At 38.1% G+C, this 21054-nt stretch overlaps 3 protein-coding genes and 1 long non-coding RNA gene across 12 annotated transcripts; 3 read left to right on the top strand and 1 right to left on the bottom strand.

The window, feature by feature from the left end:
- Positions 1–7: 7 nt before the first annotated feature.
- Ssl1 (general transcription factor IIH subunit 2 Ssl1) lies at positions 8–8446 on the top strand. 6 transcript variants are annotated; one of them, XM_071769865.1, is made up of 9 exons: positions 35–139; positions 430–453; positions 1216–1298; positions 1463–1664; positions 1743–1871; positions 1949–2122; positions 2201–2457; positions 2558–2807; positions 8312–8446. In XM_071769865.1, exons 1-9 carry the CDS (start codon positions 71–73, stop codon positions 8318–8320), a joined length of 1197 nt encoding a protein of 398 aa, XP_071625966.1. In that variant the 5' UTR covers positions 35–70; the 3' UTR covers positions 8321–8446. The 6 variants fall into 6 exon arrangements, with proteins under 6 accessions (XP_071625962.1, XP_071625966.1, XP_071625961.1 ...); XM_071769860.1 differs by lacking the exon at positions 8312–8446 and adding an exon at positions 3065–6854; XM_071769862.1 differs by lacking the exon at positions 8312–8446 and adding an exon at positions 3065–6854 and having other exon boundaries at positions 105–139; positions 374–453.
- On the top strand, positions 4383–12499 carry Slif (cationic amino acid transporter slimfast). Of its 3 annotated transcripts, XM_071769841.1 has the most exons (11): positions 8389–8623; positions 8767–8838; positions 8913–9041; positions 9168–9428; positions 9647–9930; positions 10158–10395; positions 10551–10653; positions 10741–10907; positions 11082–11248; positions 11371–11479; positions 11577–12499. In XM_071769841.1, exons 1-11 carry the CDS (start codon positions 8389–8391, stop codon positions 11696–11698), a joined length of 1887 nt encoding a protein of 628 aa, XP_071625942.1. In that variant the 3' UTR covers positions 11699–12499. The 3 variants fall into 3 exon arrangements, with proteins under 3 accessions (XP_071625944.1, XP_071625942.1, XP_071625943.1); XM_071769843.1 differs by lacking the exons at positions 8389–8623; positions 8767–8838 and adding an exon at positions 4383–4518; XM_071769842.1 differs by lacking the exon at positions 8767–8838.
- On the bottom strand, positions 11791–20915 carry Pex23 (peroxin 23). 2 transcript variants are annotated; one of them, XM_071769822.1, is made up of 25 exons: positions 20522–20915; positions 20187–20443; positions 19904–20086; positions 19281–19433; positions 19109–19201; positions 18839–19019; positions 18530–18753; positions 18199–18402; positions 17905–18083; positions 17710–17842; positions 17334–17560; positions 17076–17210; positions 16837–16993; positions 16584–16746; positions 16379–16482; positions 16150–16292; positions 15699–16047; positions 15436–15586; positions 15069–15268; positions 14701–14910; positions 14503–14604; positions 14156–14291; positions 13830–14021; positions 13557–13714; positions 11791–13211 (listed from the first exon to the last, which is right to left on the bottom strand). In XM_071769822.1, exons 2-25 carry the CDS (start codon positions 20409–20411, stop codon positions 13161–13163), a joined length of 4053 nt encoding a protein of 1350 aa, XP_071625923.1. In that variant the 5' UTR covers positions 20412–20443; positions 20522–20915; the 3' UTR covers positions 11791–13160. The 2 variants fall into 2 exon arrangements, with proteins under 2 accessions (XP_071625923.1, XP_071625924.1); XM_071769823.1 differs by lacking the exons at positions 20187–20443; positions 20522–20915 and having other exon boundaries at positions 19281–19505; positions 19904–20043.
- LOC139808177 (uncharacterized) lies at positions 16877–19276 on the top strand. The gene is made up of 2 exons (XR_011730795.1): positions 16877–17012; positions 19081–19276. It is a non-coding gene; the product is annotated as an uncharacterized lncRNA (long non-coding RNA).
- Positions 20916–21054: the final 139 nt, after the last annotated feature.

The following is a 21054-nucleotide window of genomic DNA, read 5'->3' as shown; positions in this document are numbered from 1 at the left end:
CCGCCTGCCCTCTAGTCTAGAGTCTAGTGTCGCCTGGTGTCGCCTCTCGTCACTCATCACTCGATCACTCATGTCAGTCGTCGGTCGTCGCACTCGCAGTTATCCCGCCGATCCCGCCTATCCAGAGACCAGAGACGTAGTGTGTATACATACATACGTACATTACATACAATATTTACCTTTACCGCTTTATCCGGCATGCTCCGAGGCGACCCGCGCCCGCGCCCGCGACATGCATGTTCTCTGTTATCTGTTCTGATGTACATACTTCTGTTCTGTGTTCTGTCCTGCTACGCTGCCTGCACTCCTGCATTGCCTGTCACGGCTGCCTAATTGCCTATATACCTGCCAACCCGCCTCGACCTCGACGGAGCCGGAGCCGGAGCCGGAGCCGGAGCACGGATCCACCTTATCCACCACAACTCGCAGCTCCGAAACTTTGAATTTTCCCAGGTAGCTGATCGAGAATGGTTTATTCGCCTCTCGTCAATTTCAAATTTCGACCATCTCTTCTCACTCTTTGGAGATACCGAGATACGTCACCTTCGCTAATCACTCCATTTTCTAAGTAGCGCAAATAGAAGTAGCGTCGTAAACTATACCGATGCGTGAATGGAGTACGGGCACGTAGCACGTGGGTGTCTGTCGGTCGCGGTCGGTCAGTCAGATATCAACTATCAACGTGAGAGTGACGAGCCTGGCCCTGGCCCTGGCCATTCCGAAAAGCCGGGTTAGTCATTACGTTGCTACCGTTTTATCGGTTGATGTCTGAGATGCCCGACTCGAATTTTTGCAACCTTCTGTCTTGTCTATCTGCTTTAATCTCTCACGCGAGATTTCTTCTCCATTCTTCTCCCTTTTAAACTTCTATTTGCATTGTCTTTCCTCTCTTTTATCTTTCAACACCTCACATATCCATTTTACGTCGAATGTAGCATGCATGCAGCAACGGAACGGCTGTTATAACGTAGCGCTACGGCTACGAATGGCACAAATCTATCGCATTACTTTTTTCTTATTCTTCGTGCCTAAGCCTAAGACTATCTGGCGATATTCTTTGAGGATAGGAGTTTGCACTAGTTTGCGCGGTTTAAACAAGTAGACACTTTTAGAGTGAGTCAACCACCAGTGTACGTGTACACGTCAACGTGGCTCATATCTTGACTTTTCATTATCTCTCATATTTCTAACGGTGATACCTTTTACTATGTGTAGAATATCTTGTCTCGACGAACAATGGCGGAGGAAGAATCCGAGGAAAAGGAGTATCGTTGGGAAACTGGTTACGAAAAGACTTGGTATGACGTTTACATTGGTTATATATACTTATATCTATAAACGTTTTTAATCTATCAGTGGCATTCCTTAACTAGTATAGATAAAAGTTTCATGTCTCGTATCGATCGGCTAACATAGCCGAACATAGATCTGTAACGTTTGGTTACTTGCTTGGGATTTATAGGGAAGCGATCAAGGAGGATGACCACGGCTTGTTGGAAGCTTCTGTCGCAGACATTATCCACAATGCTAAGAGAAAACGTCAGTTGGAAAGGAAACAGGGTGCCAGATTAGGAATGATGAGACATCTCTATATTATCTTAGATGCTTCCGAATCAATGTCGAGTCAAGATTTAAAGCCAACTCGTTTTCTGTGTTCTCTAAAGGTATAATGATGGAATACGCGATAAGTATAATATATACATGTTCACGGGTATATATTTATTAAATACGTGTGTCTCAAGCTTCTAGAAGATTTTATCGAAGAATTCTTCTATCAAAATCCTATAAGTCAATTGGGTGTAATTATAACTAGAAATAAAAGGGCTGAGAAAGTTAGCGCGTTGACTGGTAACTCAAAGAAGCACGTTAAGGTAATATTATAACGTTTTGTTACTTTATCCTCATTCTGAATATTTCGCATCGCTCAATCTTATCGTCTATTTTGTAGGACGTGCAAACGTTGCAACAAACTGTAGTAGGCGGTGAACCTTCTTTGCAAAACTCTTTAGAATTGGCCACAAAGTTATTGAACGTATTGCCGTCTCACGCTAGTAAAGAAATATTGGTAATCATAGGGGCCTTAACTACGTGCGACCCTGGAGACATCAACGAAACGATACGAGTATGCTCTTTGTTGCTCTTTGTGTAATGTCCTTCGAAAATATACTATATATCTTTCTCAATATCGAGTTTGTTTTAGAACATGAAATTGGACAGTATTAGATGTAGCGTAATAGGATTGGCCGCTGAATTATACATTTGTAAACGAATGGCAAACATCACCGGTGGCGAACACAGCGTTGCGCTCGATGATAAACATTATAAGGAGCAATTGAACGCACATGTAGATCCTCCGCCTGCCGCAACGCGCGTAGATGCAGCGCTCGTGAAAATGGGATTTCCTCATCATGCTTTACATTCTAGTGCGCCGGATACATCTATGACGGTGTGTATGTGGTAAGTGCGTAAAACATTCGGAATAACATGCTTCGTGTCATACGATACTTTATTAGTATTTTGATAAGACTTAAACGTTTTCTTCCTTTTTTCTTTACAGCCATGCACAAAATTCCGACGAAACGGTTAAACTTATGACTACTGGCTACCTTTGTCCCCAATGCCTCAGTAAACATTGCGAACTCCCTGTGGAGTGTAGAGCTTGTGGTCTTACTTTAGTTTCTGCTCCACATTTAGCGCGGTCGTATCATTATCTATTTCCTGTGGATCTTTTTAAAGAACGTGCACCTGAGGGCGATCACTCTTTCTGCTTTGGTTGCCAGAAAACCTTTGCTCAAAAGGACAAAAAGGTAATCCTCCTATATATATATATATATATATATATATGTATATCTATTATTATAGAAAATTATTAAAGCTTGTGACAACGTGAACGAATGTTTATCAAAGACAAATATATTTTAAATCTGTCAAGACATCATGTATACTATGCACGTGAAAGAGGTGATATCAAGCAGTTCTGAATCACAATGTAGAGGAAATCAACATTTAGTTAATGTTTGAGCATTTCAGATACCAAGATTATATCACATGTATTTATTTCTAGGTATATACTTGCGGAAAGTGTAATCAAACGTTTTGTTTAGACTGTGAGATATTTATTCACGAGATATTACACACGTGTCCTGGTTGTGCGATAAATCCTGAAACATATAGAAAGTCTACAGATAGATCTTAAAATTGTCTATTTAGTGTCAATTCTGCCATAAACACTGCCAAAGAGCAACCAAACGTGTATAATATATTATAATAATTAATTTTTTATCGTTTGCATATTAACATAATTAATTTAGTATTTGCAAACTATACGTCACCTCGTCATTCGTTTACAGATGTACACGTTAGCAATCAATCAATCTCAAACCTATTGTCTAATATCATATTTTGAAACAAATTCTATATTAAAATAGAATGTTTAAATCACATATTGTAAATGTCAGTCCTTGTGATTACCAATATTTCTTTACTGGCGTGAAACAATTATAATTTTAATCGCTTTCGAACATAACCACGTCCAAGGACGTTTACATGGAAGATTCGCCGCAGTAAACTACAGGTTGTTATAATGCAAACAATAAGATTACAGTGATAACTATTAAATTGATTGTCATATGTTAGAATTGGAACTCGATAGACAAACTAGAAACATTATCTCTCGGTTCAAGTAGATATTAATTCAAGGTAAAAAACATTACGATAATTTATTCCAACTTGTGTGTGTATCGATCGAACAGAATTCATAACATTATAATATGGATATATATTCCAGTAAGTACACTTATTGATACGTAAGAAAATTTGTATGAATACGTATTTATGTGACATACGTGTGTATTTTGTATTTTAAACTCATTAAATACATTGTCATACGTAGAAAAAGAGAAAAATATTCTTTATATTTATGTATAAAAAGACCAGGATGGGCCATTTAATTAATTTACTCAAATATCTAAAAACTCGTAAGTTTTTTTACAGTAAGAATAGTAAGAATAAGATAAATAGGCGTGCCAATGCTTTGATAAATCCAGTTAAAACGAAGTAAGATACATAATTTCGTGCAAAAGTGTTGAAAAATATCTTTTAAAAGTGAGAAAAAGAAATTTCAGGGGATCGTATACGTAATTTATATATATATATATATATATATGTATCTCGAGAATGCGTAAATGTCCGAGTGTCTGACATGTGACTGGAAGTTTGCGACAACACAGCGATAGCGGCACAACGACGGCTCGTAATGCAACGTAAATGTCCTACTTCAATAATATAGTGGGGGAACATTGAAGCTTATTGTTACATAGACAGGTGGAAAGTGGGCATCGTGAAATTACAGTACGTTATTAATTTGCGCTCGTCCGTCGAAGCGATCAGTTCTCCTCGAGTACGATTGACGCTCCAGCACGTTGATTCACATTATTCGCTCTATGTCGGTAAAATTTTGTGTCATATGTGTGCATATTATATATAATATTCCCATTTTATACACATCTTCAAACTAAGGTAAGCTTGTTTAGTTAATAACATCGCGACAAGTATTTAATCATAATCTTAATGTCAGAGTAAATCTACTTAATTAATTGCTTGTTATTGGATGTGAAAGTGTCGTGGAGATCCTCGTACGTGGGAGTATTGATATAAACATTGTCACATATCCTGTGCATATGAATGTTTCGTGAACGTGTGTGTGTTGAAGAATAGCATGTCGAAGCTACAAGATCGAATATGCCTATTTACATCTGCACAACACGTAGTTAACACGGGTTTCTTGATTTTTGATAAGATGTAAATCAAAGTCGTACAAAGTCAAAAACATACACTATTTTCTACTCTCTAAATGTTCTAAACCTGAGAATAAAATTTCTCGGTTTAAAAGATATCTTATTAGGATTAATTGCTCTAACTGTTGTCCGCAATATTCTTTCTCTGTAATTTCAATGTTTGATATCTTGTGATCAAAAGCGTCATAGATTAGCACTGATCAATAATGTATATATTAATTATTACTCTGTCACTTGTTATTTTAAATACTTTGGCTCGTATTTAGAACGCACTTTTATTGAGAACGGCGCGCATTTATTTCCGAAATTCTATAGTATATGTAACATGAACTATAAAATCTCAAAAATAAATGCGCGCAGTTGAAGAAGTAATATAATATTTAATACTTTTAGTCGATTCAGCAACTTCGGTAAGAAATTATATTATTGATAAAACTGAATAATATGATTTTTAATGTAATATAAGTCTTCTATTACGAATGCATTGAATCAAAACGGAGATCCAAAGTACGTTGGGATTGTACATACATACAACTGCCCCTGAAAGGGAATGAGGGAATGAGATTGCGAATTGAATATCCTTGTTGAATAGATGACGATGCAAATTAACCAGGAACGTTTTATTCTCGGTACTGATCGCCGGTGATCACTGGCGACGTTAAATAACTCCATTTAATTCGTCGGAAAATTAGAAAACTAAATAAACTCGTCGTAATGGCTTCCGGAGAGAATGTTTGTTTGAATTTTACGATAATCGAGTAAATCGTCTGTACGATTATCACGACGGTGCTCGACGATTATTTTTGTTTAAAAAATGCGTAATATGTATATATAATAGTCGAAAATCTCTCTTGACGGACTCTCTTGATTCAAGATTCTTATCAAATTATATTTGTTTAATCGAAATGATAGGTGATTATTTCGCAATACGTGCCGCGCGCGCCTATTAAAGACACAATTTAAATAGCAAATGATGAAATAAATATATCGTTGAGGAAAAAAGCTAAGAAAGATTTCTTAATAGCAGGAGAATACAAAGATTATCCCGATTTTTGTTTTGGTAGATATTTCAAAGAGCTGGCAAAGGTATAAAAGATGCGTAAATTATGTTATCGCGTAGAATAAAAATGAGATTCGCGTGTCTTCTCGTATAATTAATTTTATAATAATAATAATCATTGATCCGTCATCAGGATTCCAAGGATATTTTCCAATGAAATGAATTGGTCGGAAAAATATAAATAAGATATATTTTATACGCTGCATCTGCATATCGCATGAGAGGTGACAGGACAGGACAGGACAGGGTAGGGCACTACTCACACCTCTTCTAGGTGTAATCTAGTCCGGTTGCACGAGTAGAGTAACACGAGCACACGTGATTCCTGATGTGAAGCCAAGTGTAAGAGACGGTTTGTAAATATTTGCTCTCTCGACTTAAACTCGACTTTGAGTTCAAGGCGAGTGAGCGCGTTTTATATGCGAGTAACGGGAGTAAAAGCGAAAACCTTGTACATATATACATTTTGTTTGATTATCCTTGTACTTTGTATGATTATCGCGAGTTCTCGGGACTTTAATTAAAAATGTAGGTATATTATAACGCGTAGTATTATAAGGTATTCGCGGTAGGTAGCTCGCACCGCCGGCGCCGCGCCGCGCCGCGCCGCGCCGCGCCGCACTGCATGTTGCTGGTGCTGGTTGCTGTCTCAAAAAGTATCAGAACTTATTACCTTGCGCGTTTGGGTTTGGTTTGCTTTTTCGGTCAAGCTAGTAGATGTTTTATTCGTTTTGGTTTCTCTGATGAAAATACGTAACGATACGAAGCGATACGAATGCGCGCGGCGCGCGCCCGCCCGCGCGTTTCTAGTTATTACACACACACACACACACACATTCCTATTATTATCATTTTTTACCATCGCATTTACCATTGTATTAAATTATCTATTTATTCTGTATAGGTTTTATATTCTTATCGTCCGCGGCGGCGGTTGCTAATGTATGTTGCGCGTCTTAATGTGTTGTCTTAATTAATAAACGTTTACAATCTCTTAACTGCCAAACGTTTTTACAATCCGAATATCTAAGCATGAAAACTGATAACTGACTAGCTAGGTCATATAACGACTAATTGTAAGGCTACATTTTGCATCATTCGTGGTTGTTAAAAGATAAGATCCTATATAGCTTTTTGCACGCGTCGCAATCGCAGTCGCAGAAAGGACGTACGCGGATATATGTACGCAATTGCGCACGATATATATACATATTATATCAGACAGGATATATTACACGAATAGTCCGTCCGTGAGAATTAATCGTGAAGCCTTCCGTCGTTCCGTCGCGTCGCTTAGTCAACCAAGTCGACTTCCCTGCCTTCCTGCCTGAAATTTCTGAGCAAGGTCATATCCGCCACATGCATATATCGTCGTACGTTTAAAATGTACGTATACTCTATTATCACTGTTATCTTCAAAATGGCTCTTACTACAAGTGGGATACTTGGAAACCTTGGAATACCTTTAGTTAATTGTCGCTACATAACAGAGCTAGCAAACATACGCTAGTGCAAAGCACAGTACGGAGGGAATTAAATAAGTGAACGGAGAGGAGAGAGAGAAAGTGGCAGCAAGGTCGAGTGGCGCCTGGTTGAATGTTACACCGCGTGGCAGTAACAAAATCGGACAGAATTTGCGCGGCTTTGCTATTTCCACATATTTACTTGTGTATATATGTATGTACAAGGTCGAGATCTCTCGTATATCTAAAATACGTCTAAATGAAATTACCATTTCTAAATTCCTCGACCATTTTCCTCTTTATTCTGATAAATGGATTCAATATAGTTTCGTCTTGAATTAATTAAGGTTGTTAGCTTGTTCGCTATTGCGTAAAACCGTAAAATATTAAAAACGAGAAAGGAATGTTTTCCTTCAAGCTCGATTAGATTATATCTTAAACTATTAATCTCGATACTTTGCGACGCCGACGTCCGGCCGCCGCAAGTCCATTTATTCTTGCCGAGTTTTATACATGCCGTTTTGCCGTAAACGTGCAAAGTTTTTTACAAGGTTTTTTTCCAAGGTTTCGCAATCACATTCCTGGTAGGAGAATATGTCAGCTGACAGCTTTCCTGCGAATTATGCGCGCAAGATATCGAGAGGCGAAATACACATAATAACATATAATACACGATCGACAATACGCGTGACATCGAGATCGAGAATTATCAAATATTATCAAATCGGGTTTAAACAGAAAACTGTGGTCGACCAATATCAGTTGCTAGAGCTATTTAACAGTTGCTAGAATTATATTTAACAGCAGTTATATATCTAGCTCTTCTTTCAGAACGGTATCTGATTTAATATAATCTACTCACGGCGCGGCGCGCGGCGGTATACACCGAATACCCGGATGACGCTTGAATTTTCTTTCGTAAATAATGCCTGATTAATGATTAATATGACAATATATTTATTGATTAGTACGCATTATTGTTATTGACACAGCTCTGGTGAAACGCGTCTATAGTGAATATAGAGAAACGGAGAGCCGTAGGCCGGGCGGCGGGCAGCGTGCCGCGGATATGACGAGCCATTTGTGGAGAGCGTTGTCGCGGAGGAGGCGCGTAGAGGAGAATGAAGATACGAAAGACGAACGATTGGCACGAGTCCTCGGGCTGTTCGACCTGACCGCCCTCGGCGTAGGGGCGACTCTCGGCTTAGGCGTCTACGTTCTTGCTGGAAGCGTGGCCAAAGAGACGGCTGGCCCTGCCGTTTCCGTCTCTTTCCTCATAGCCGCCGTCGCGTCTGCTTTCGCGGGTAAAACCATGAACGCCTCGATCGTCCTCGCTATTATCAAAATATGTATATCAAATGTATTAAATAGCTATACTAAGCCACATAATCGCAAGTCTAACGATTATAATTCTCCAACGAATTAAATCCGGCTCGTGTGACCCCAGATTTCCTCGTAACGTGTGATGAATCGCGCGCGAGCGTCCGCTCGACGCATATCTGCTTTCGTGATAGCATGTGTACGTGCGATGTTCGTTTAACTCTTTAACTTAACGTATTTATTACATATTTATCGTGTCGTTCCTACTTGTAGGTATGTGTTACGCGGAATTTGCGTCAAGAGTGCCAAAAGCCGGATCAGCGTACGTTTATAGTTACGTAACGGTAGGCGAGTTCATCGCTTTCGTTATAGGGTGGAACTTAATTCTGGAATATGTAATTGGTGAGCATATAAGAACGCGCGTGTGAGAAATGAACGAAAAGGGCGAGGGAGCCTAGACCAGCCAGATTTACGCGCGGACGATCGTTGGACCGCGATATATGATTTCATAATAATATGATTTTACAGGTACAGCGAGCGTCGCTCGAGGTCTCAGCAATTATATCGACGCGTTGATAGGAAACGTCATGGGTAACGCTCTACGCTCCGTTATGCCTATCGGCGTTTCTTTCCTGTCAGAGTATCCTGATTTTTTCGCCTTCGCGATGGTCATGTTGCTAGCGATCCTACTATGCGTGGGAGTGAAAGAATCGTCCATCTTAAACAATGTGTTCACCGTCGTAAACTTGATAACTATCGCCATCGTCATCGTCGCAGGTTCGATAAGAGGTAAGCCGTAAGCCGTATAAGCATACGATTAGCGCGATCTATGATCTATGAGTGACTACGAGACTACCACCTCACGTCATGAAACTACCTCTCGTGAAACGATGACGATTCGAGCGTTTTGAAAATAACATATATGTAGCTAAAGGATGCAGCCAAGGTGTGAACCTTGACGATTCCGTCGGTCGGTCGAGGAGCGAATTCACCGAATACGCTTACAGCGGATCCGTCAAACTGGTCGATCGCGGCCCAAGACATTCCAAGTTCCGTGAAACACGGAGGGACCGGTGGATTCATGCCGTTCGGCGTCAACGGAGTGATGATCGGAGCGGCCAAGTGTTTTTACGGATTCGTGGGATTCGACACGGTCGCTACCACTGGCGAGGAAGCCAAGAATCCTCAACGTCACATTCCTCTGGCGATCGTGTTATCCCTAATCGTTATATTCGTAGCGTACTTCGGGGTCTCCACGGTCTTAACGATGATGCTACCTTATTACGCTCAGGTGAGATGATTCACCCAGATTCACCCTGTAAAGTAACACGTAAAATCGCCCTTGAAATCTTCTCGCTCAACTCTCGTTGTCTCAACGTACGTGTATTCGTCGTATCAGTCGATCGTAATGTATAATAATATACGTTTGATTTGGCCGAGATTCAAATCCAGATTCCAGGCCTATAGGATTTTCAGGCTTTTTCAGGAGTAATCAAGCGATTCGTCTCTCTTTATTAGAGCGCGGACGCGCCCTTCCCGCACGCGTTCGACGAGATCGGCTGGCCTGTCGTCAAGTGGATCGTCAACGTAGGCGCGATATTCGCGCTCTGCACCAGTCTCTTGGGCGCGATGTTTCCCTTACCGCGCATCCTATACGCCATGGCTAGCGATGGCATAATATTCAAGACTCTCTCCAAAGTGCATCCTAAGACTATGACGCCTGTTTATGGCACGGTGCTCTCTGCTTTACTTATCGGTACGTAAACGTGCAGCGTCTCGACTCTCGACTCTCGAGGCGTGCCACAAGCTCCCTGTAATGTATACATATCTACACACACACGCACACACATATATCGATCCATATATTTAACTCTTAATTACCTTAATTACCTTAACGCTGCTCCGTTCCAGGTCTCATGACACTCATCTTCAATCTGCACCAACTGATCGACATGATGTCTATCGGGACTCTACTCGCGTATACGATAGTAGCGATATGCGTCTTGATACTGAGGTAACGTTATTTCGATTTCTTTCGAAACGTAATAGAAAGTATTGCCTGTGATACCTACACGTATACGTATACGTATTTTTATGACAGATATCAAAAGGAAGAAAACACTAGCAACACTCCTGGGCGACTGCCAACGAGCACGTACCAATTTACATCTGTAAATACTATATTGAAGGAATTATTCAATTTGCACAATCGGAAGGAACCAACGGACCTTTCCAGCAGAATCGCAAATGCCGGCATTGTCTTGCTCTGTGAGTTTACGCAAATTAATTAAATTGTTGACATTACGTGCCATATTATACATATATACCTATAATATTCGTGGCAAACGCGATATATTTATATTACATATATGGATGTATGTACGCCAAAGTGAGTCATAGGAATACTCGGTCTGCAAAGTTCAATCGTTTCAATCGTTTCAGGTATCGTTATATGTATCATCACATTTCTGATTAATAACATGGGCGCACACCTGCTCGCGGGAAATGTCGCGATATCTATGATACTAGCTGTACTCGTGATTGTTCTTTTCTTGAATTTAGCAGCGGTTGGTAGGCAACCGGTGCAAAAAACTGAATTGTCTTTCAAGGTAAAAGATATTGTCTCATATTGTGTATATTAATTATAAATTACGATGTAGCATAGTGACGCATAGCGATGTCGCGCGGCGGAAAATCTGATATCAATTTAATATATTTCTGTAATGCGTAGGTGCCTCTCGTCCCGCTTATTCCATGTCTCAGTATTTTTATAAACATATATCTAATGCTCCAATTAGACGTCTTTACGTGGATTAGATTCGCCACTTGGTTGCTGATCGGTAAGTTCTGTCGTAAAAGTAAAATTAAGGCCTGCAAACCGATAATATAATTTAATCTAAATCAAATAATATTGCATTTCAATTCTTATGCATATAGGCTTCTGCATTTATGGGTTTTACGGAATTGTTCATAGTGAGCAAGGGAAAAGAGATAAGGCGGAAAACGAAAAGTTACAACAAAAATACGTAGAGAAGTTTCGGATAGTGACATCATTTTGATAAAAATTTCTTTTTTACGAAAAACACGAAAGCATCCTCCACAACAATGTCCGTTTTAGTATTCGTAACGTAAGAGCAACAAGAATGATAAATAACAAAAGCAGTGTGTTTATTGTGATATTTGTAAAATGAAAATAGCTTGCGTTCTTTACATCGATAAAATAGTGAACAAAATACTTTAAGGCTAACAATAAGATATACAATGATGTTTTTAATACACTGGCAATGTACATACATATTAATAACTTTACGTACATATAGCCTTTTCTTACTCTAAAATGTTTTACTATATATTCTTTACTTTTACAATTTAACCAAGTATTAGCTATATGTAAGAAAAAATTAAGTTATTAACTATTGTCAAGAAGGTTTTATCAGTCAAGCGGATTAATTATAATACGAATTTACATGAGCTTTCTGCGGTTCATAAAAATTAGCGAAGTAGCTCTCAAATATTATCCGATAAATATTGTTACGCTTATTGGAATGTTTACACAATCACAGACTAGCATTTTTAATTGCATCGTATATTTGTATATTTGTAAGCATTTTGTGTTGTTTTGCTAGTCATTGATGTTATTATTATATTTATCTGCTTCCACAGATTTCTATGTATGCAATACTAGACCGCTAACAGGCGACGGCCATGATGCCTACCGCCATAAACTTAGGTCAAGCTATGCATTATACAAAGTGTTCAAAAGAAAGAGTTCAATGCTATAAGAGTAGCGAAAGGGTGCATTCCGTTTCACGCATGATGCACATAATGCATCATTTATCATTTGATCCTGTTTAATATTCGGTGAACAACAAGGATAAATGTTGCATTATGCGCATCATGTGTGAAACGGAATGCAGCCAAGATTTTAATATCATGAGCAACTGAACACCTGTAGTGACCTAATTCAATATGGTCGCATCCCCCACTACCACTTGCACCTCGCATCGGCTTTTCGCCTGTGCGTCCACAGATGTTACTGGTCTAGTATTCCATAGAAGTCTGTGCCTGCCTGTGCGTGTTATTCGTCATATATTCTAGGTCCTAGATATACTAGAAAAATAACAAAATGTTTATGCAATGATATTGTTGTTTTATCATGTAAATATTCGTAACTTTGATGCAAATTGTAACTCAAAAAGTAATTTAAATAACGTGCATGTATGTGTTATGTATTTTCTTGTATATTTTATTTTGTCAACTACTTAATTGTATCATCTCAACTTCTTTAGTACTCGTTATACCGAGGAAGAAGTTTTCAATGCATTAGAGTCGAGTAATTTGCCTTATACGTATATTACGATTATTAACTACAAATTAGCAATATTTATTATATGGAACACGCCTCTATGTTCATACATGTATACACGCGTGATGTTACATTTTACGATTAAGGCAATCACAACATTGTTAATTATTTCACGTTACCTAATAGCCTATACTTTAATATAATCGCAATTAAGATTATTTCGCTTTATTTACAAGTCCACCAAGACTTACGTTTTGCCAGTTTGCCTGTTAGGAATAAATAAAAATTTTATTTTTTCTCAATTAATAATATCATGTGGGTTACGAGAGAATATTGAAAGAATAAGAGAATTCCGCACTTTTTCTAAATTAATGCACGTGCACTCTCGAATGATGCGATTATCTCGAACATGAGAAGTGATTTTATTAAATGATTTTATTAAATATATTGAAAAAATATAGTTATGTATCTATATTTATTTACGAGTTATTAGAAAAAAAAAAATAATTTAGTTTTTATTTGATCCCGTTACGATTTCACATGATCGTAGACCGTATTCTCCATTTCTCAAATCAATTTTCAACCTGTTAAAACTTGGTCTCGCTACTTACTCCTATACCGGTCACCCATCCGGTTCCAGCTGGATTTTCATGAGTAACGCCAATTCTTCGACAAATAATGCCGGCTCCTGAAATTGCCCAAACTTGTCCCTGTTCTCTTGAAACGGATACATGGCGAAATCCTTGCTTAGCGTTTGCTACTGACATATCTACGAATGTTTACATGTGATTTAATTTCCAACAATGTAATGAGAGAGAGAGAGAGAGAGAGAGAGAGAGAGAGAGAGAGGGTAAAGGAAAGAACAAAAAAAGTGTATCTGATACCTATATGAATAGGATCGTTTGGCATAGCGGGTAATGTTTGCCAATGAGTTCCCTCGGGGAAAACATTAGGTTGTACTTCTCGGCGTACTGACAACCGACCCATTGTATCCAAAACCCATATCACATCGTCTCCCACTGAAATTTGCTTCAACTGAGCGCCTGAAGGTGGCTCGACATTTTGCCATTGTATACCTAAATTTTTGACAAAATATCAATTATTCCAAATATTTATCATGTATGTTAAATTATTATAATAATTTGGCTAAAAGAGGTAACTGTAGTTATTATGCATATGTTTTCATGATAATATTTTATAAATTTCACACCAGTTGGTTTTGTAACACTGATGCCTAGTCTCCAACAGGAGGAACCGTTTTTTCCAATAGCCCAAACTTGTCCACATGGACCGCACGATATGCTAATTAAGGGCTGATCACTTGGTATGTGTTCCCATGATACTCCCTATTTAATATATAAAATATGTTAAAAACCGATTTTTTGTGCAAAAAGTATCGCTGTATCGTAATGGTTACTATACTCGTTTGAAAATTAACACGAAATATATGGCACGTATATTTTAATCAATGAAACTCTGACGCACACGCATCTATACACGTGTCTATACATTAATGTTATACGTAAAAAAGAACAAGTGCAATTTAAATAGTCCTACCATTGGACAAGACTCTGAAACACCTCGTCTAAATAAAGCCTCTCCGTTTGCAGCAACCGCCCAGACATGAATAGGACCATCTGTGCCAGGTTTTCCAATCGCCTGTTATATAATTAACAGAAACAAAAGAGACATAAAATAAATATTTGTTCCGAAATGTTTAAAGATGGTAATGGTAAAAAAAAAACCTAAACATACATATAAAGAAACATCGACGAGTTTCGTATTTCCCAATTCTTGCCAAGGCCCGCTGGTCGTTAATTGACATCTTCTAAACCATCGTCTTCTTCGAACATAATCGGTAAATTGTTTCTTGCCGTGATACTGCGACGGAAAATCAGTAGCGTACTGCCACCCATCTCTATCAACGCCACCAGGTGTATGAAAGTCGACGATCCAATCTGATACCTTCAAAATATCAAAATATTTTTATTTTAATCCAAAGAATTATGTCGCAACGATAAACATTATTTCTTAATAATTTCCCATCAAAGAACTCAAGTGAATCGCTAGCTTCGACTCATATTCTCAAAACGATCCATTTTCTTTTTCTCGCGTCCACTTACCCAATGCCAATGCATTGACAATAATTTCGTATGCTCTCGTGTACATTTATGCCGTCCAGTTGCATCGCTCCACATATATCGGTCCGTTGGAAGTCCATGTGCGGTATATCCGGTCACTGGATTCCAACGTTGATTTTCGTATACGTAATAATTGTGGGTATCTACCATCGTATTTATTCCGGTACTGCTAGTTCCCAAACCTATATAAATTTATTTGACATTAACAATTTGCGTCAAATTAGAGATCGATTAATTCAATCCAAGTACTATCGTGTCCAAAATAATTGTTATAATTCTCTTTTCTTCCTTCTTGTCTTTTGTACAAAACATACACAGATACATCGTTATAAAAATTAATATTAAATACCTTTGAGAAACGCGCCACCCCAACCACCTGTGTATACCCAAGCAGTATTATTGTAACCGAAGCCCCAAGTAACGCCCACGGAACACGTTTCAACTTTTTTTAAATGCCCACCAATTTGTCTCCAAAACATTATGCTGGGTTCAACAATTACCTGTATAAAATATAAAAGTAAAATACATATTTTCTTCATAATTGCGAAGATGACCAATGTCACATGAGATAAGAAACAAGTAGTTGTATAAATGATAAAACGTTTCACTTACAGATGTAGATTTATACGTGATACTACATAAAGTCAGCAATCCCTTGATACGTAGATGTGTAATACTGGTTGGAGGTATTCGATGACTATAAAAAGTATATTCGCTATCGTTAATATAAATTCTATAACCGCGTTCTTCGCAAACGATGTACAACGTGAAGTCACAGCCTGCTTTCAATGGACTACCTCCATTTCTTTCCTCATCTCCCCATTGACTATTTTGATATGTATTCCGTACAATAATATTTTCTTTGAGTCTTGGATTAAAATGTAAAGCAATGTCATGACTGTCTGTCACAGTCTTTTGTCTCACGAATGTTGTAGTATAACAGACGAGATTAAAAGACAACCTGAAATAAACAGCTATAGTTAACACAGTCTCTCTCTCTCTCTCTCTCTCTCTCTCTGAAATTAAACGAGAGATGTACAATTGTTAAATTTGTCTAATTCACCTGTCAGCGTCATCATGAACGCATACTATAATTCTCAGAGCACTACCATATCCAAAACCATTTTGTAATATGCTTTCAAATGGCAAATCTTTACCAGCAACATCCATCTCTTGTACGTATCCGTCATCAGATAATTGGCATTCCTACACATAATAAAACTGGAGTAACATGGGATTCTTTGCGATTAACGTATGTTAATTAATATAGGTGTATATCTGGAGTGTTTTACCTCTGCAATTGCAGAATCGAATACATACACATCACCTAGCGCAGTTGTGGTCCAAACGGAATTTGGACCGGGTCTGCCATATACATTATTCATCTGGCAAGATACTAAAAAAAAAATAATAATAATAAAATAAAAACACCTTTATACATTACCCTTCTTATATAACTTTGATATGTACCGTTTATGTTTTTACGCGTGTCCTTACCTGAAGTTAAATGCGCCAACCAGTCCTCCATTTCCGTATCACTTGCAAATTGTAGTCTAATTACTTTTGAACGACTTAATTTGGGAGTATGAACTGCTATTCTTGGATTACCTGGCTCACTGCAGCAAACGACACACGTAATTTCCGAGACAGGAAATTGTATCTACAATATTATTATTTCACCTCATTATATAACATCTAGAATCGTGCGTTATAAATTTAGAAATATCTTCAATTTCGATAATCAACGTACTATGCTTGTTACACCATCTGAATTTAATATTATTAAGGTCCCAGAATCCAATGATCCAGTATCGCTGCTTATCCATTCCAGTTCAATCTTGCAATCTTCGTACAAGCTGCCATTTTTAATTTTACATTTAGCATCGCCACTCTTCACCCAAGATGATCTACAACAAATCGCTAATTGTAAGTAAGAAATGTTTCGTAAGACTGTTTCATAAAACTCTTATCGAGATATCTTTCACTTACTTTTCAATTGCTTTTTCATACACTATCGAAGAATCAAATGACATTTTCTTTAATCTCGCTTTTAATTCATCTAAAATGTTTATTCTCCATAATTCTCCAATTTCCCCTTGCGCTGCGCCGTTGCCATCGGCAATCCTATCCAAACAAAAATATTACAAATTTACAGTTATGGCACACTTCTAAATTAATCTAAATTCCAATGTTAATTGTTTTGACTATACAAGACTACATTATTTAATATAGAATTCGACATTTTACCATTTAGGTGGGTTTGTTGGATCGACAAAGCATGCCCCAGCTTCCACTTTATACCACAACACATCACACTCGGCCCAATATATTATCCCAGCACTTTCATCTTCGCCGTACACTCCAGAGTCTCCAGTAAAATCTGGATCAAATACACTGCCGTCTGTTTCTGGATGTGCTTCAACACCTACCATGGAACCGACGGAATGAACAGGACTCCATGCGGCAGGATTAATCTATCAGGACAGATAATTCATCATTCAAACGCGCTCTTCTCTCTCTCTCTCTCTCTCTCTCTCTCTCTTTCTTTTACGCCTTCACTCAGTAACCTTTTTCTTCATATCAATCAACACCTTTTAATGTCAATTCTAAAAGCAATTTTAACCTTGACAGTACTGCCCATTCCTTTTCCCGAAACGATTATCGATTCTCCACTTTTTGCTAAAGATTCGTTAGATATAGTTATACTGGCAACACTCGCTTCGTTCAAGTCACTTGTGTCTACAGAATTTGCAGATCTGTAACACGGAACAATTCTATTTTATTACCGTTTTTATAAATGAAAACGTAAACTTTTTACCTCTTTCTCTCTTCATTGAGATATATATCTTGGAAAGATGTTTGTTGAGTATTCTTTGCGGATGTGCCGTCACCAGTACGTTGCCACAATTTTAAAGATGTAGGTGTTGGCGCCGAACGTGACTGCTCTTCCCATTCTCTAATTAACATTGTACCTTCACCAGTACTATGAGGACGATTCTACACACAAAGACGAAAAACACGCTTGAAATTCAATTAAATAAACTCATCAAACTTTATTGTTACTTGGAGTAATTTCAATGTCAAATGATATGGACAGCACTAATATTCCTACCAAGGAACTCCAGCTCTGATGACGTTGTTGTTGCGGTGTGCCGCAAGTACTATGTCTATTGCTAGATGACAAACTAGCGTTGCTACTTGCTCTGCTAAGTTGCAGCGGTGCGTTTATTAATTTCCATCGTTTTCCTGTCAATTCAGAGCGTGTGATACCAGTACGGTAATACAAACATCGATCGTCATAGCCAATAGCCCACACCTTTACAACACAAATAAAGTGAAATTAGCGAAAGAAGTGTGCCATGTCCTCTATACACACACACACACACACGCACACTTCTATTTATTATTCTCAACGTAAATTAAGAATTAATTAATATCGTTACTTGATCATTTGGAGCAACGGATACTAATGCCATTTTGCTTAACATTTCAACCCAACCGGTTCCAGTGGCCAATTGTTCGCAAACACCGCTTATTTCGCCTTGAATGCCCTTTCGAAACCATACTCCACCATCATGTGTTATAGCCCATACGGCATCGGTACCGACACTAACTTGTACCAATCTCAAGTCTTTCTGCGGTGGTTCCACTTCTGACCAATCTTCACCTTTAATATGTTTGATAACGATTATCAAAGATTATACTAGAAAATGTAATCCTCAATGTAATTAGAATATCCCTTGTTTATTTACCTATTGGATTGTCTCTTGTCACGCCCGTACGAACTAATGCTTTGCCTACCATAAGTACAGCCCAAACCAGACCGGTTACTCCAACACTAATTTGACATACTTCGTAGCCATTTGCCAACTTGATGGAGCTCCATCTTTGTCCTTCGGGACACGTTGTACTTGTTCCAACACGAAACATGACCTAAATAAGTTGACAGCAATAATCTAACTTTTAAAATATTTAATAATTATTCAATTTTTAGGAAAGCTAAAAGTTGATGAAAGTTATACCCTTCCGTGAGCCGTTACTGCCCAAACTACTAAACTACCGGAACTACTTCCAGGCATCTGATTTCCGCCCACTGCTACATCGATAAAAGGTTCCTGAAAACGTATACATATGTGCGCGTGTGTATATAGATAGATAAAAAATGAATAAAAAGACATCGTAGTATCTCATTACCTTGGTTGGATCTTTATGTAGAGGTGCAATAGCGCACCATGAATTCATAGCGCTATATCTCCGATAACGAACCCATTTGCGTCTTCTTACACAAGACTTCCACTGTTTTTTTGTAGTATATGTAGCTGGAAAATCAATTGCGTATGTCCATCCCTATTAAAATATCATATATTCTCTGTGATCATAAGATTCTCTTTGGGGTGACGGGCACAACTGATAACAAATCTATACATAAACAAAATCTTATGAAAAACATAACAGTTGTGAAAAAAGCACAAAAAATATGTTTAATATGTGTGACTTTATATACTAAAGACTGATATATAACCTATCACATGGAATTTATGTAAAAACAACAAAGAGATGTAAAACAAGAAATTAAAACTAAATTTCTCAATTACAAAGATATCTCGGAATTGCAAGTAAGTTTACTTGTACAAGTAGCCAAGTCCAAAGTTATGCTCTCTCTCTCTCTCTCTCTCTCTGTCATTGAAAATGCGACAATTACATACACGTTCATTTTATGCATATTAAACGCGTCAGATTGTAAAATAATAAGATAGAGGAGGAAAAATGTAATACGGCAATACAGGTTTTATAAATATTAGGAAAACTATATTTACATCATGATCTAACGGTTGACCATCTAACGTTGTTTCTATTTGCCAGTCGCCTTCCCATTGCCATGCCATCGACGGTAATTTCACTTTGTCTCTACTACGATCAACTGTACCGTCTTGATTGGAAAAATTGTATCTGTCAGTTGGAAGTAGTCTTCCAGAGAAACCTTCCAAAGGCAGCCACCGCTAATGGTTTAGTTCAGTATTATTAGTAATTTTCATTTATTTATTCGCTATCGTTCTCAAGTAGAACAGAATATCTTGATCACACATTTTAGATACGTACTTCATTCTCATAAGTTTCTTCCTTGATCCTGATTGGAATGTCTAAGCCATGAACGTGAACGTAAACTTGGCGATCACCACCAATAGCCCACATAAAATGTGGTACAGCTGACAATTGTTTAAATTCAAGTCCTAGGTACATAAATTCACGCCACATACTCCCGGACGTTGACAATCCAAAAACACGCCCTTCATTGTTAATGGCATATAGATACGAACTTGGCATTTTAAATCCGACGTAGCTTCACGCGCGTTCATCTGTAAAAAACGAAAATGATGTCAGTGTTTTTATTTTTGTAGAGATCAGTCCCGCAAAACAAATACACGTATACATACCAATCCTCTCTCTTTAGCGACTGCTAATATCTTTTGCAAAGATATTCATCACCGGGGCCCGATTCTATCGGCCGAAGAAACGTTTTTTTCGTTATCGTATCTCACGTATGCTCACGTATACAATATGTATCTCGATGAGAGAGAGAGAGAGAGAGAGAGATAACCGTTCTTCAGAATTCGCAATTATCTCTGAAATTAAATTGCTTCTTTTTACTTAAAATTCTATTTTGTGGAATCTTCTCTTCAACCGTATCTCTCGTAGCTCGTAGCCTACGTCGACGTTACTTAAAGCAGAGAGAATGAAACTTTTCGGATTGGCACTTGGCTGGTTAGCGTTCGTCTCGACATCGACACACATCGACATCAGCATCAAACATTGACAGACACAGACATTATCCAATATCCAGAAAAAAATGTCAAACGTCAAACGAGGATTAGGGCCGGTCTACAATCAGCCGTATGCCGTATATCGGAGATCGGAGTACGGAACGGAGTCGGATCCAATCGGATCGTCCAATGAGGCAGCATCCCCA

Source organism: Temnothorax longispinosus, chromosome 2, assembly GCF_030848805.1.
Source record: "Temnothorax longispinosus isolate EJ_2023e chromosome 2, Tlon_JGU_v1, whole genome shotgun sequence".
NCBI classification, from domain to species: Eukaryota; Metazoa; Arthropoda; class Insecta; order Hymenoptera; family Formicidae; genus Temnothorax; species Temnothorax longispinosus.
This window is presented reverse-complemented; position numbering and strand designations above follow the sequence as displayed.